This window comes from Podarcis melisellensis, assembly GCF_964234715.1.
Source record: "Podarcis melisellensis genome assembly, chromosome: 9".
NCBI lineage: Eukaryota > Metazoa > Chordata > Lepidosauria > Squamata > Lacertidae > Podarcis > Podarcis melisellensis.
In genome coordinates, this window is record NC_138541.1 from 17565468 (window position 1) to 17580208 (window position 14741).

The 14741-nt window shown below is 41.1% G+C and overlaps 1 protein-coding gene across 7 annotated transcripts in view; it reads left to right on the forward strand.

Annotated features, from left to right (window-relative positions):
* GRID2 (glutamate ionotropic receptor delta type subunit 2) overlaps positions 1–14741 on the forward strand; it is a 792384-nt gene that overhangs the window by 434958 nt on the left and 342685 nt on the right. For all 7 annotated transcript variants that reach the window (XR_014171606.1, XR_014171607.1, XM_081924868.1 and 4 more), the window contains exon 4: positions 12397–12602. Coding sequence is in view for 5 of the 7 variants with exons in the window: in XM_081924868.1 (XP_081780994.1) it covers positions 12397–12602 (206 nt within the window). In the remaining 2 variants the exon portion in view is untranslated. The remainder of the gene's footprint in view (positions 1–12396; positions 12603–14741) is intronic.

Consider the following 14741-nt stretch of genomic DNA (forward strand, 5'->3'; position numbering starts at 1 on the left):
TTCATTAGAGAAGTGATGGGGCCTAATTTATATTTGGAATTATGTATTTCTGCAGTGCAAAGTGTTATTTGCATTCTGTTCTGCTTTGTAAAATAGCAAAAAGTCTGTCTGAATGCAACTGGACCTATTCATTTGATTTATTAAGGGGGCAAAAGAGAACAGTTCTTATTATTTCTGGTTGATAGAAGACTCCAGTCTACTTAAAATTATCTTGCCAGCAAAGAAAATAGAAGCCTTCGAAAGATGTTATTATTTCCATATAAGTCCTAATTAGCTGGCTGAAAGGGAAATGATTCTGAAAGCTCACTTCAGATCTACATATAAGCAATACCTTCCATTGACAGAGCATTTTAAATGAAACGTTAAATTGTGATGAGTATGGGAAACAAATAAAAACATTTGCCTAATAGAAATTGGAGCATCCATTCTAAATAAGTTAGCATAATAGGATAGTGGTCATCATCATATTGGTGCATCTAACTTTTCAACAAATGTTTCCAATATAGTCAGTTTCTGTGTCACACATTAGAACAACTCCCCCACCAGATAGTGATGGACTCCAACTCCCATCAGTCCCAGTCAGCATGGCCAGTGGAAAAGGATGATGGGAGTTGTAGCGCAACAACTTCTGGAGGGCACCGGTTTGAGAATGGATGCGCTAGCAGGGAACATCACATTAAAATATAAGACTTTACAGACAGAAGCTAGCTTTGTTCTCAGCGCGTCTCGCTTGTGATATGATTCAGATGGGTCAAAACCTTCCCTTAACTCCAGACACCAATTGCTTGGTTTATTTGTTTGCCACCTTTCCACAGAGAGCTGTGCTCAAAGTGGCTTACAACAAACATTGACTTATCAAAATACAAAGCACTGTGATGGGGGGGGGGGAGAGAAGTTAAATAGAGTGAAATAAATTGAAATAGGGCACATAGGGCTGGGAAGGTTCACTTTCTGAAACTCAGGAGAACCACTGCCAGTTAGTGCATGCAGTTCTGAGCCAGATAAACTAATGATCTGTCACAGCACAAGGCAACCTCCTAAATAAAAGAAAATCCCTTTCTATTTCTTCAGAATCATTCTTTTTCTGGAGTGTTTACTTTTAAGCCTGCAAAGCCCTCGGCTGAATTACCATTCAGCCTCTGAAGCTAACTTTTTTTTTTAATGAAGATTATCCACAAATATGATTTTGATGAGTGCACATGCATGCATACACACACTTACACATTTCCATTAGTTTCTGAGTCGAATGGCAGTTTGGTAATTCAGCAGCCTCCAAATTTTATTACTAGGATTTCACTTCTAACAGTTTGATAATAGTGTCAAAAAAAATGCTTTCACCCATATAAAGACATGTTCTTTAACATACCCTTAAGGGCTCGTTTTAAATGCAGCAGCTACTCTAAGCAATCTGAGATCCTTTAAAACTGCAATTACTTTCCACACACACAGGGGAGTATAAAGAATGTTAATTATTTTAACTAATCCTTAAAAGAATGATTATAGCACAGCCAGGAAACAACAATATTTTCTGTGACCAGTGATTAAAAAAATAAAATGATAGAAAAATATTGGTGGTGTGCATATACAAGCATCAGGATATGCAAAAAGGGGTTTTAAAAAAATTCTCCAAAATAGGGAACCTGCCGCCTTGCAGATGTTGTTGAATAACCAACACTGCCTGCCAGTATGTCCAATAAGTTGCAATCCAGCAATATCTGGAATGCCACAGGTTCCCTATTTATGCATCACATAATCTCAGCTCAGTTCCCTGAATGATGAGAAGTTCCAGGGATGCAGTATGTACCCAAGTTTGGTTTTCCCTGCCATAAAATGTTTGGTTTAAACCTTGAAATCAAGACCAGTTGATTTCCACCCGCCCAGCCCCTTCTCCATGCAGCACATACACACAGAGCCCTAAATTCAGAGATTTCAGACTCCCCAACAAAATACTTCAGACATCTGCCAATATTTAAATCTCTTACAAAACATATAAGAACAATTGTAAAATGGAGCTAAAATAATGTAAGACCTGAAAATGCAGCTCTCATTAGAAACCATGGCAGCAAAGATGTATTAATACACTTCAATCAACACAAAGCAAATCCATTGAGGCGGGGGAATAACTTACTACTTGGTAATCTGTCTTGGGCCACAGTGAGTAGAATCCATCTTATTCCTGTGCTGCAGGTTTTTTTCTTGAACACATTTTTTTAAGGAAGACTGACTTTTTGGTATTTTTTTCTCTAACAGACTGCTTGTTTTCTGATTATGCTTGGCAAGAACACAGTTGAATTTGTGCCCTTTGCCAGGGGAGTGAATTCATCATGAAGAAACCAATCAATCATATAAAAAAAGCCTTAATTGTGGGGTTTGTGCCATTTTACTGTCTATGCATTCTACAGGCCTCAGATTCAAAGACAGCCATTATCACGGTTTGAAAACATTTATTTTTAATGTTTTATTGGTGCCAAGACAGGCAAAAGTGATCCATGCATTTGTCAAAAGGTGAAAGGGATAAAGTATTTCCCAACACAACCTATTTTGTCTCATTTCTCATTTTCTGTTACGTTGCCTATGTATTATTTTAAATTCTCCTGCCATTTTCCATGCAACATCAAGGGTAGAAAAACTGTGTTCGTCTGCAGTTTTGCTCCTTTATCCTCTTGCCTTCTCTCTTTGCTTCCCGCTTTGCATTCATAAGGTCCCATGTTTTATCTCTGGCTTGGAGAGACCACTATCAGTCAGTGTAGACAATACTGAGCTACAGTAGATGGACCAGCTGCATCCTTTGTTCCTCTCCTAATGCCTGCATTTGGAGACCAGCAATAATTGCTGAATTTCCTTGTTTAGGAGTCTAATTTGCAGGGTAAAAGCTCAGGAAAATTCCCCCTACTAATAAAAGCACCTTGTTGCTTGATGCTTCTGCAGCCTTCCCCAGCCCACTGGCCTCCAAATGTCAACATGTGACACTTGTACAGCTTCTAAATAGCTGTTCAAAAACCACTGGCTGCATGGTTTATCATTTTAGGAATGAAACTAGGTGAGCCGCAAGCTCATGTGCTCTATTCTCCTCTAGCATGGGATCAGAAGTGTCGAATTCCATTTTTGACTAACCACAGTTTGTCTGAACCTGGACAAACTGTGGTTAGCTTTTACTACTGGTTGGTTAAAGCAAGCCAACTTCAAACAGTGATGAACATAACATAAGAAGAGCCCTGCTGGTTAGGATATGAAGATCCATCCAAACCAGGGTTCCCCACAGTGGTGAGTAGGAAGCCCAAAAGCAGGATGTAGATCAGGCATACCCAAACTCGGCCCTCCCCTCCAGCTGTTTTGGGATTACAATTCCAATCATCGCTGACCACTGGACCTGTTAGCTAGGGGATGATGGGAGCTGTAGCCCCAAAACATTTGGAGAGGCGAGTTTGGGGATGTCTGATGAAGATGCAAAAAGCCTTCCCTGTTGATGTGCTGTAGCAACTCAGAGTCAAAGCATACTGCCTCTATACCTGGAAGTTCATATAGCCATCATATTTCAGATGGCATGTCACAATCATGTCTTTGAATGGATTCTGCTGTTGTCTGTCAAAGGCTTCATGTAACTTATTCTCCACCTGCACACTTGCCCTCCAGGTGATCCAAGTTAAAACAATATAAAACAAATAAACAAAATAGTCTAAAGATGGGAGGATGAGTTGGCCAGTAGTGGAATTGACAAGAAGATTTGGTATCATGCACATCTTTAAAAGGTGAAACACAATTTTAATAAAAACCCATAAAGATATCCCATGGCCCTTAATCGTTTGCAAATGCTTATAATTTTCCAGGGGCTGTTTGTGGCTGCTTGATGACTGTAATATTCTCTAGGCTGTCTCCAGACTATCTTAAAGTTGTTTATTACTCATTTGGCTTCTTGCCAAGTTCCAACATACTCATTTACTTCACTCTGCCTCCATAAACATATAATTAATACAGTTTATCACTGAACTATTTCCTTGCATTAATTCATATTATTCCACACACAAAAATAGCAAGATGCATATGCATTTTGCATTTTATTTGTTGCTGCTTTTACCTTTGTCACTGTCTTGCATTGTCTTTGGAAAGTGTTTGTTTCTTTTGAAAGAGATGGCTGATCACAGCCAGACTCAGGTTTGGGGGAGCCCTTGGCAAACTCCCCTGCAAAGTTGGCTTCTTTCTGACATGGGTTGACTAACAATGCTATGATCACTCCTGAATGCAATGATGCATCCTAAGCCTGCTGTTAATGTCTAGAATGCCATTCTAGTCTGGATTCAACATGGTGTTGCCATTGGGTCTGCTTGAATACCATTGATAAACTATGGTTGGTCAGGATGACAATGAGTTCAAATGAGCATTTGAGTCTTGCATTCCTCTCAAGTATGCTTTCTTGAAACAAGCTATGGTTTGAGGTCAGCTTGTTTTCACTAACCACAGTTTAGAGTACCGAAAATTTGTAGGGTTCAGACAAACTATGGCTTTATCAACAACTGAAGCAAAAGCTTCTAATGTTGCTCTTGCAGTTGTGCCAGAGGACAAAAGGGGGATGGGTGGGAGACTTTGAAGATTGCCTGGGCTTGTTCTCATCACACTTTGCAAATTGTTGCAGATTCCTATTTGCTTTTATTCAGTTTTATTCAATTTTACTCCATCTTCAGCAATAACATAAGCCCATAGGAAGCTTACAAGTCAGTGGGGCACCTGACCTGTCACCAGAATCACTGTGGCTTGCTAGAAGCTAGAGGGGCAAGGCAGCAGTGATGAGATCAGCATGGTGCAAGCACACTGGTGGAGCCAATCTGGTGTTCTTCCCAGTGCATTTGTGCCATGTTGGCATTACCTCTGCCTCATCCCTCTCCTGCCTGGCGAGCTAAAGTATTTTAATGAAGTTTTTTTGTTGTTGTGCTTATATTGCCATACACTGTCCTGATATAAAAACTTCTATAAATTAGCTGATGTGAGACCAGTGATGGGAGGTCAGGTAGACAACACCACCCCATAATTGTCTGTTGTTTACAACACAGAATACAAATAAAATAAACTTGAGTTTTGTTTCTCATATCGTTGTACATTCTGATCAGGAAGTTCAAGTGTGTCTTCAAGAGCTAGTGGAATGGCAATACAGATGAGGCCTCTCGTATTTCAGCAGGGAGGGCATTCCACTGGTGCCACCTTCCTTTGCTCTGTTTGCTTTGTATGTAACATGAATCTGACCCTGCAAAACAAGGAGTGAGAAAGAGTATGTCATATATACAATGAAAACTTTTGTTGTTGTTGTTTAGTCGTGTCCGACTCTTCGTGACCCCATGGACCAGAGCACGCCAGGCACTCCTGTCTTCCGCTGCCTCCTGCAGTTTGGACAGACTCATACTGGTAGCTTCGAGAACACTGTCCAACCATCTCATCCTCTGTCGTCCCCTTCTCCTTGTGCCCTCCATCTTTCCCAACATCAGGGTCTTTTCCAGGGAGTCTTCTCTTCTCATGAGGTGGCCAAAGTATTGGAGCCTCCGCTTCACAATCTGTCCTTCCAGTGAGTACTCAGGGCTGATTTCCTTAAGAATGGATAGGTTTGATCTTCTTGCAGTCCATGGGACTCTCAAGAGTCTCCTCCAGCGCCATAATTCAAAAGCATCAATTCTTCGGCGATCAGCCTTCTTTATGGTCCAGCTCTCACTTCCATACATCACTACTGGGAAAACCATGGCTTTAACTATACAAACCTTTGTTGGCAGGGTGATGTCTCTGCTTTTTAGGATGCTGTCTAGGTTTGTCATTGCTTTTCTCCCAAGAAGCAGGCATCTTTTAATTCCATGAAAACTTTTAGCCATTCCCAAAGACAGCTGGTTGAAACAGCGCTGTTAAAATGAATGAACTTGAGGCGGGAGAATTTCTCTGAATCTCTAAGTGTTAAAACCATGAGCAGTAGAAGGTTTTATGGGTTGAATTGACAGTGTTAAAGCTCCACCAATAAAATCTCCCAAGATAAACTAACATTTAAGCACCATACTAAATAAACCCCATTATAAGCCAGCTTTCCCAGCATATAATGCAGAAGATGGTAGCACCATTTCAGAAGAGCTCAAACACATATGGTCTTCTACCAATGCTGCTTTTTGATGACCACATTCAAAATACTTACGAGTATGTGAATGTCTATGTGCGTGTTTGGAAGACCTTTGAATGTGTCTGTGTATCCTCCTCTGATTTAGCACCTGGCACCATTTGAAACAGCTCACAGAAATAAAATAATTTTCCATCTGTCTTCTACTAGTAAGGAAGCTAGCTGTTTGAATAAAGCAGAAGATATCAGAGAGTACGTAGTATGTATCCATTGCAGAGTCAAGGGAAATAATTAGCATGAATTTTTTTCAGTGCTGTGTGTGCTCCTTGAGAACTTAAGAAAAGCCCTGCTCGAACAGACCAAAGGCCCATCTAAGTAGCATCCTGTTCTCACAGTGGTAATTAGATCTCTATGGGAAGCCCTGAAGTAGGCCTGAGTGCAACAGTGTTCTCTTTACTTGTGATCCATCCAATATGTACCATATTTTGGCATATTTGGCATAATGATATGCCCATGACTGGAAGTTAAGTCAATCTGCCCTTACATAGAATGGGACTATGAATTTGGTATGTGCAAGAAGTAGTGTGTGTGCAGTTGGGACTAAAGATAGCTGCTTTTAGAATATCTCCAGAACCCCAATTCTACCTACAATAGTTTATGTGAGACTTGGTGAGTCTCTTGTTCCTTCAATCTGAAAGTCTGGGACTCCTCTCATCATAAGATATACTGGCAATATATAGAGTCCCAGTATCAAAGTGCATTGCCCTCTTAATCAGCTGTTATTCTTAGATGGACCATCTAGGTTTTTTCACCCAGACCCTGTTTACTTAGCTATATTTCTGTTGGTAATGTGTCTGGGGAATCTCCTTCACTGTCTCTTGCTGTTGCCTCAAAGGTAAATAAATTCCAGTCTGGTAATCAAGTTGCTGCTACTCTTGCTTCCCCTCCCATCCCAGCCCTTCTGAGAATATGCTGGCAGAAGAAGCAGAACCATCCGTCAGCCCCATCTATCACTGGCTGATTCTGTTTCCAGTCAAATTTCCAATCAAACTGGGGCAAGGTCGAGTGGTGTGGTGATTGGGTCTGGCTGACACCAGCTCCTAGCAACAACATTAGATCACCCACATGTGGGTGAACTAAGGTTCAACTTAATCAGTACCCAGGCAGATTGTTCCACCACCATGTTCTACCTGCACTGTCAGAGGCAGTATGCCCTTGAATGTCAGTTGCTGGGAATCACAAGTGTGGAGAGTGCAGGTTCCTTTGGTAATATGTGCTGGGAATCTCCTTCGCTGTCTCTTGCTGTTGCCTCAAAGGTCACATTTGGTTGGTCACTGTGAGAACAGGGTGCTGGTCAAGATGGGACATTGGCCTGATATAGCAGGCTCTCCCCTTGTTCTTTTTGAGACTCACTCTGTGGTTTAGCTTCATAGAAGTTTCCTCCAGTGCACACATTTTCAAGTGACTTTTTTCCCCCTTATGGCAAGAGGCGACCATTTTTGCTCATTATTTTAGCATTTTGTAGTTCTTCATATAAGTGAGATCCACTTTGGATCACTGCAGCTGAAGGAAGCAATTATTGTTACATTTCATTCTTTTTTTTTAACATACTCAGTGCCTAGAGAAATTATTTTATTGGGTGCCTCATAAATATAACGAGTAAATAAAATAAATATACAATTCACAATAAAATTAAATTATGAAACATAATTGCTACAGTGCATGCTGTGGCTTGGAATGGGCCCTAAGTGGCTTGCAGCTGGTGATCAAATTTATAAGTAAACATTCTCATGGAAATATGCACAGCAAGGTCTCCATATTATCTACGGAATTTCTCTGAATCGATTTGAACTATACCTCCTCAATGTGCAGTTCGGTTCCAGAACGAAGGATCCCTGCTACTGCAGCTATTGCTGTGCAAAGAAGGATGACTGCAGTAGGCTCATAAAGCACTGTTGATAAGAATTTGGACAGCATCATTTGTTAATGCAACAGCTTTCCTCATCAGCAGTGGAAACAAAGCAGTCTTTTGCGTAAATCACCCAGGGAAAATTTTGAAGTGTGTTTCCCTTTAACTGAGTTACATGATATATTCAGGAGTAGTATGAGAAGGAAAAATATGTCTTATGGTATATAAGGACATTTTTAAAAATGTATACTTTGATGACGGATACTTGAATTACCACATGCTCAGTGCGTAACTATGGATTTTCTGTTACTTACAGTTTTTTTGTTTTGTAGTTTCCCATTAAGTTTAGAAAAACCTGAGGTGATTGTGGCTGTGGTTTGTCATCCTTATCAGGGAGCATAGTCCTCCCCAGCCTTTCCTCCAAAGCTGGTCAAGTTCATTGTGAATGTAGACTTATCCATTTGGGAATCTTGTACTCATTTTTCTTAAGTTTGGATGAACACATTGCAAGCTCATGGTTGCTCATTTGCTGTCACTGGTGATAGATTGGAAGAAGCCCCAGCTTCCCCTTTGGATGGCTTAGACTTTAAACAGAAAAAAGACCCATATGGAAAAACAGTGATTGATGACTGCCAACACTGCTGCAAACACAAGGCCACAATCCACCACAAGATTATCCAGTGCTTGCACATTTAAATAAACTCTTCTTGCACAGCTCTCATTTATTTCAGTGCAGCTTGCATCATAGCATTTTCCAGCAGGTATGTCCTAGATTAATTATTATTTGTATCATGACCAGTGATTGATTAGTTCTCCCCGCAACCTTCATAAGTTGCCTCAGAATTAAGCACAGAGATTTTCCCCAAAAGTCAGAAATAGCTCAAGTTTCTTTTTATGAGTCCATTTGACTCTGGAAGCTAGATTGACATTGTAGCAGCCCTTGGAAAAATTACAACTCCCACGGGCCACTGGGAACTCTCTCTCTTTCATTGGATTGAGTGCTGTTCAGCTGGGCTGCACCAATATTTAATAGGCAGGGGAAGTGGGTGAATGCAAGAATGAGTGGACACTGGGGAATTACCCTGAGCCACAGAATAATTAGGGGTCTTGTAAAGCTCATCTGAAAGACAAAGCGAGATTTACAAGCCCCTTTAGTTTATACTCACGTCACAGTTAGGTAAGCTTCATTGACGTGTCAAGTTAAGCTTTTTAAAACATGTGTGAGACTCTTAATCTCAGAGTTAGTCTCAGGGTCATGAGTTGAGCCCCACATTGGGCAAAATATTTCTGCACTGCAAGGGGTTGGACTAGGTGACTCTCATTGTTCATTCCTGCTCTATGATTCTATGTCAGGGCTAAATTTTTGGAAGCAAGCGAATGGAACAGCTGGTGGCTCATCAAAGATCAAAGCAGTTTCTAAGCAGTTTGGCATAGGCAGGATGACAAATTACTTAGACAAAGGAGTGAAACTGGAGCCAAAAGTTCTATAAGACCAGATCAGACCCTATTTGGCTCCTTTGGTCACCTGATCTATTAGGTTGAAAGCAGCAGTTCACTCTTTTTCATACACTGGACATCAAGAATGGTTAGGGAGAGGTGCTTCAGCACCTTGGACAGGTCCCAAGGAAAAGAGAACTTGTCCCAACAACTATCCAAATCTATCTGAAACCATATATTGGAATCTGCCCAGCTATATTTCCTAGACATAACCCATTTCTGACCAGTAGAGAATGTTAAAAGGACTTTTCTGTGGGGCTAAGCACCCACATACTCTTGTCCGTTCTCCCTTGGTGTGTGGATTTGGGGGGGAGATATGACTTCAGGCAGGTGTTGTCTTGGGGGGTCCCACCTTGGAGACCTCTAGTTCAGTGAGTTACTGGACTGGGCTTTAGCTTGGGGTAAGGACTCAGAGCTGGCAGCTCTTCATCTTGCAACATTGACTGGGCTGAATACTCTGCCTCCTTTCTTTTTGTGTTGGTATCCTGATTACTCTTCATGACTAGGATCATGACAGGTAGGACTTAATCCTCTCCTTCTCCTAGCAGCATCAGAGAGAAGCATAGGCACCAGTTATAGGGGGCCCTGGGGGCACTTTACATAAATTATCTTATTGTAATTCTTAAAATTGTTGTGTTAGAGGAGGTGAAAAATATCATACCTATATCACAGATGTGAAGCTAAGATTAAGGCTACCAAGTGAATTCATGGCAAAGGTGAGATTGCACTCACCTCTGTCTGTAACTCTGCCTCTCAGCTAATGTGCTGCACCAATTCTCTTAAACACATTTAATTTACACTGAGTTGCAGCCCTTGAACTTGCTTTTTTGGGGGGGAGGGGAGGGACTTAAATTCTCCATTTGGGATATAGCTACCTAGATCATCATATACCACCTGGAGGTATTAGATAATCACAGTATTTTTTACCTAAAAAGTTCTTCCAATATTTCTGATAACTTCTCAGGAGTGCAAGAATAGCCATGTACAGCTATATATTTCAAGGGTTAAAGCAGGAGCATATATTTTTTATGGTGCACTTAAAATCAGGCACATTTGTAGCAGTTCAGATAATTGTGTTGCTTCTTAAATTGGCCTTGAAGTGCCAAAAAGGCCTCTAACAGCACTGATTAGACTGAATTTAATTTCCCTGATTTAGACATTAAATAGGAGCTGCAATTAAGCATCACTATCTTTTGGAAGTATATTTTTAGAATGAGCATGCACTTTAGCAGCATTAAACCATTCTTCAATGTTTTGCGCTACTTCAAACTTCCTGAAGTATCTGTGGCTAAATACAGCAATTACATCCCTTGATTCCTAAAGAGAAGTCCACTCTTTCTCTTAGGCTTTAGTTCTTTATATTTTATTTTAAGTCAGATGTGCAGGTTGCAGAAAATCCATAATTTTCTAAACCCAGCAAGTGGAGTTCAATATGAAGCTCTTCGTATCATTCCATCTGTGGAAGCGTTCCCGCTTGCAACATGGAACAACCCCCCTTTTCATCCCCCTGGATGCTGTTCTGTGGGTTCACTGAACCAATGTTGGGGTGTACAGGGGCATAAGGGAAGGTGAAACCCTGATACACAAGCAGGAGTCCTTGTGAGGGCTTCTGCTGATGGGGGCTGGTTAGGTGAACTCCATGCATCATTTTCAAACTTTCCATCTTCAAGGAACCCTATCCAGATCCATTTGTCTTTGGAGGAATTTCAAATTATGTTCTGGGCAAGGGGTTGCCAGTGTGGTTTATCCATGAGGGTGGCCACAGCACTCGCTAACAAAATATAGCTGTGCCCATGGATTGGTGACTCCTGTTCTAAGGTGTTTACTCCATGCAAGATACTAACAATAATTATGAGGTTTCTCTGTAACCTCATGTCAATTCACCTCCTTCCTGGAGCTCTGGATTGTGTAGATTTGGGGAGGGTATGGGGAGCATGCACAGTTACCTATTTTCATTCAACCCTTGGATGTTTCTGCCCTTTCCCTCCAAGACATTCCTTAGCCCAACAGCTTATGAGGGGTCAACAGTCATTGGAGACCCTTTTCCTACTTCTGGAAGTCTTTTCCCCAGAGGCAAGATCTCTTGGGCTGAGACTTGCTTTAGATAGCATACCTTCTCTCCTTCTCTCATAGTTAACATATACAGTGGTACCTCGGGTTACATACGCTTCAGGTTACATACGCTTCAGGTTACAGACTCTGCTAACCCAGAAATAGTACCTTGGGGTAAGAACTTTGCTTCAGGATGAGAACAGAAATCGTGCTCTGGCAGCGCGGTGGCAGCAGGAGGCTCCATTAAAGTGGTGCTTCAGGTTAAGAACAGTTTCAGGTTAAGAATGGACCTCCAGAACGAATTAAGTACTTAACCCGAGGTACCACTGTATGCAATTGTTGCTAAATTTTCATCTGAATAAAGTATAGCCTTTTTTATTTTAATGGCAGATGTGTTTTTGTTATGATGAGATTTCTAGGCTCAATCCAAATGAAATGAAACCACTTGTAGGGTGTTGTTTGTTTGCTGGTTTTTTTAAAAAATTAACTTATTGCCCTCTTCTCTGCAGGAGTCACTTAATGAGAAATAGTTTTCAGAGCTCCATAGGGTTAGTCAGAATCTGGAACAATATGATGGGCAAAAGAGGACGGCAACCAGGGATAATTAAATACCCTTTAAAAATGGTTCTTTTCAAAATGAACCAGTGCCTAAAAATTCCTTCACACAAATTAGCACTTTAGGACATGTCACAAGCATAGCTAAGGAACGGTTCCAATGAATATTAAGTTAATGTGGCCTTCAGGGGGTGGTTGCTTGACATGAGGCAGAATACCTTTTTTCCCAGATAAGCCAAAATCGGTTTTGTCGTCTTTCTATATGCTAATTAGCATTTTGATGGGCTTTTGATGTTCCCAGATATCCGAGGAATACAAGAGTTTTTGGACAAAGTATCTCAGCAGGGAATGGATGTAGCACTGCAGAAAGTAGAGAACAACATCAATAAAATGATCACAGGGCTCTTTGCCACCTTGCGGATTGAAGAGCTGAACCGATACCGGGATACACTGAGACGAGCCATTCTGGTAATGAACCCATCCACAGCCAAGTCTTTCATTGCAGAGGTAAGTGTAAGCACCAGTTGACTTCTATCTTCACCTTTAAACTCAGGTTTCTTTCTGGAATAATGTTTTGTTTTGATCAATGGCTTCTGTTCTTAGTTTTTGTTTCAAGAAATCTCTTTACACTTTATACTCACCCCTATATTTTTATTTAGATGTTTTAGCCCTCCATTTTTGGACAGTTTCCCCCAAAGTGGCATTCAGTTGATTGAGTGGCTCTTAATTAAAATAAAAGAGAGTACCATCAGCCTTACAAGACACACAGTATGGAGCAAGGGATAGGGTAGATGAGAGAAAGATAGGGAGGGAGGGAGAGAGATATCTGATCTTTAAGGGTAGAACTAAGTTGTGAGGTATAAGCAGTGCTTCCCCCCCCCCCAAGAAAAATAGGTGCCGGTGCACCTGTTGTTTGGAACAACAACAAAAAAGCTGTTGGTACTGTGCACCCTGCGTACCCCCTGAAAAAGCACTGGGTATAAGTGTGCATTTATATCAAGTTGGGGGCCAGGTGATCTACCTCTGAGCTACAGTGGCAGAACAGCTGCTTTACATACACAAAGTCCCAGCATGTCCAGATAAGGCTGGGAATGTTTCTTGTCTGAAACACTGGAGAGCTGTTGCAAGTCAATGCGGACAATACTGGACTTAATGGACCTGACTTAGCTTCCTATATTCCTTGCTGATGTTCTTGGATGGGTAGCAGGTTAGTAGCTCTTTCTTCTCTGGTCTGCAGGTAGTGTTAGAGTGTTCTCTCCTGATAGAAGCACAGAATCATAGAATTATAGAGTTGGATGGGACTCAAGCATACCTGACAGATGGCCACCCAACATTTCAGGGCCCATGTTCTCCTGTGGCAAGAAACCAGAGTGTGCCACCTTCAGTTCTTCAGTCCCTGGCAACTTCCCCCCATTCCCCCCATTTATTATATTATTCATAATAAGCATAGATTTTTAAAAAGCAACAGTTCTAACATAACACATTATTTTGATGGAGTTTGTGTCTGTTGTCATCCACAGGAGAATTTCCTTGTACTCTTAGGAGTAGAATATCTGGAAACTGTAAAATAATTTGCTTCAAAACTCATTAGCATTTATGGTTATTGTTTGGCTAATTACCTGCCTGTCTGATTTATTCCTTTACGTTTATTTCACTATTTTTAATTGATTGGCATGTTTCTTTTTAAAATATCGTGGTAAGCTGATATTTTTAAAAAGTGGCCCCTTGAGAGTATGTGTCCACAGTCATCATTGTTTAATGAACCGGGAAGGGGGAGAAACACTAACCCTAGCCTTTTTAATTAGGAACAAAGTATTATGACGGCTGACCTAACTCCTTCCATCGTTCTTGATGAGTGCGGTCCCATACTGAAAGCTACCTACTGAGGGCCAAAACAGCATTAATGAATCATTGAGGCATTATACATACCAGCATGATGTTCACCAAATGGTGAGGATGTTTGAATTATGTGCTATGGCCCAGTTTGCCACTGTGAGTTTAGAATTTTTGAACATACAAATAAGCAGGGGATGACTGCAGTGTCACAACAGCCCTGAACTAGGGTTGTCATATGTCCGGGATTTCCGGGACATATCTGGCATACTGCAGTTGGCAGCAGTGTCTGGGTGGAAATTGGCAAAAAAAAAAATGTCCCGGGAAATCCAGGTGTAAGGCAGTCCTTGTCAGCAGTGCCGATTTTCCATAGAAAAATCTCAAAAAATGCATTTTTTGACAATATTTTTTGCAACAACTTTACCCCCCCCCCCCAAATTGAAGGAATAATAGTTGCATCTTGGGAAGCAGTGTGCAAGCTGGTGAAAGGGGGACAGAGCAGAATGGGGCCAGCGGTTTGAATCTAATGTAGCAGCCATGGGAGAAACAGGACCTGCTTGAAGTGTAATCCTAGGAGCCTCTCCATCATAGGCTCAGGTTGTATATATGTGTACATATATGTCATAAACACAGCACAGTCACTGCTGTGCCTCATTTCCAAAGGAAACACAAACCCAGAGAAAGTGCCTGGATCCCCAGATCTCGCACTACTATGGAGATTGGGCTGTTGTGTAATAATAGACTGATGTGCTAGTATATAAAGATATGTGATTCAACTTCTTTTAGAAGTAGAACATTATAAATGGTGTGCAT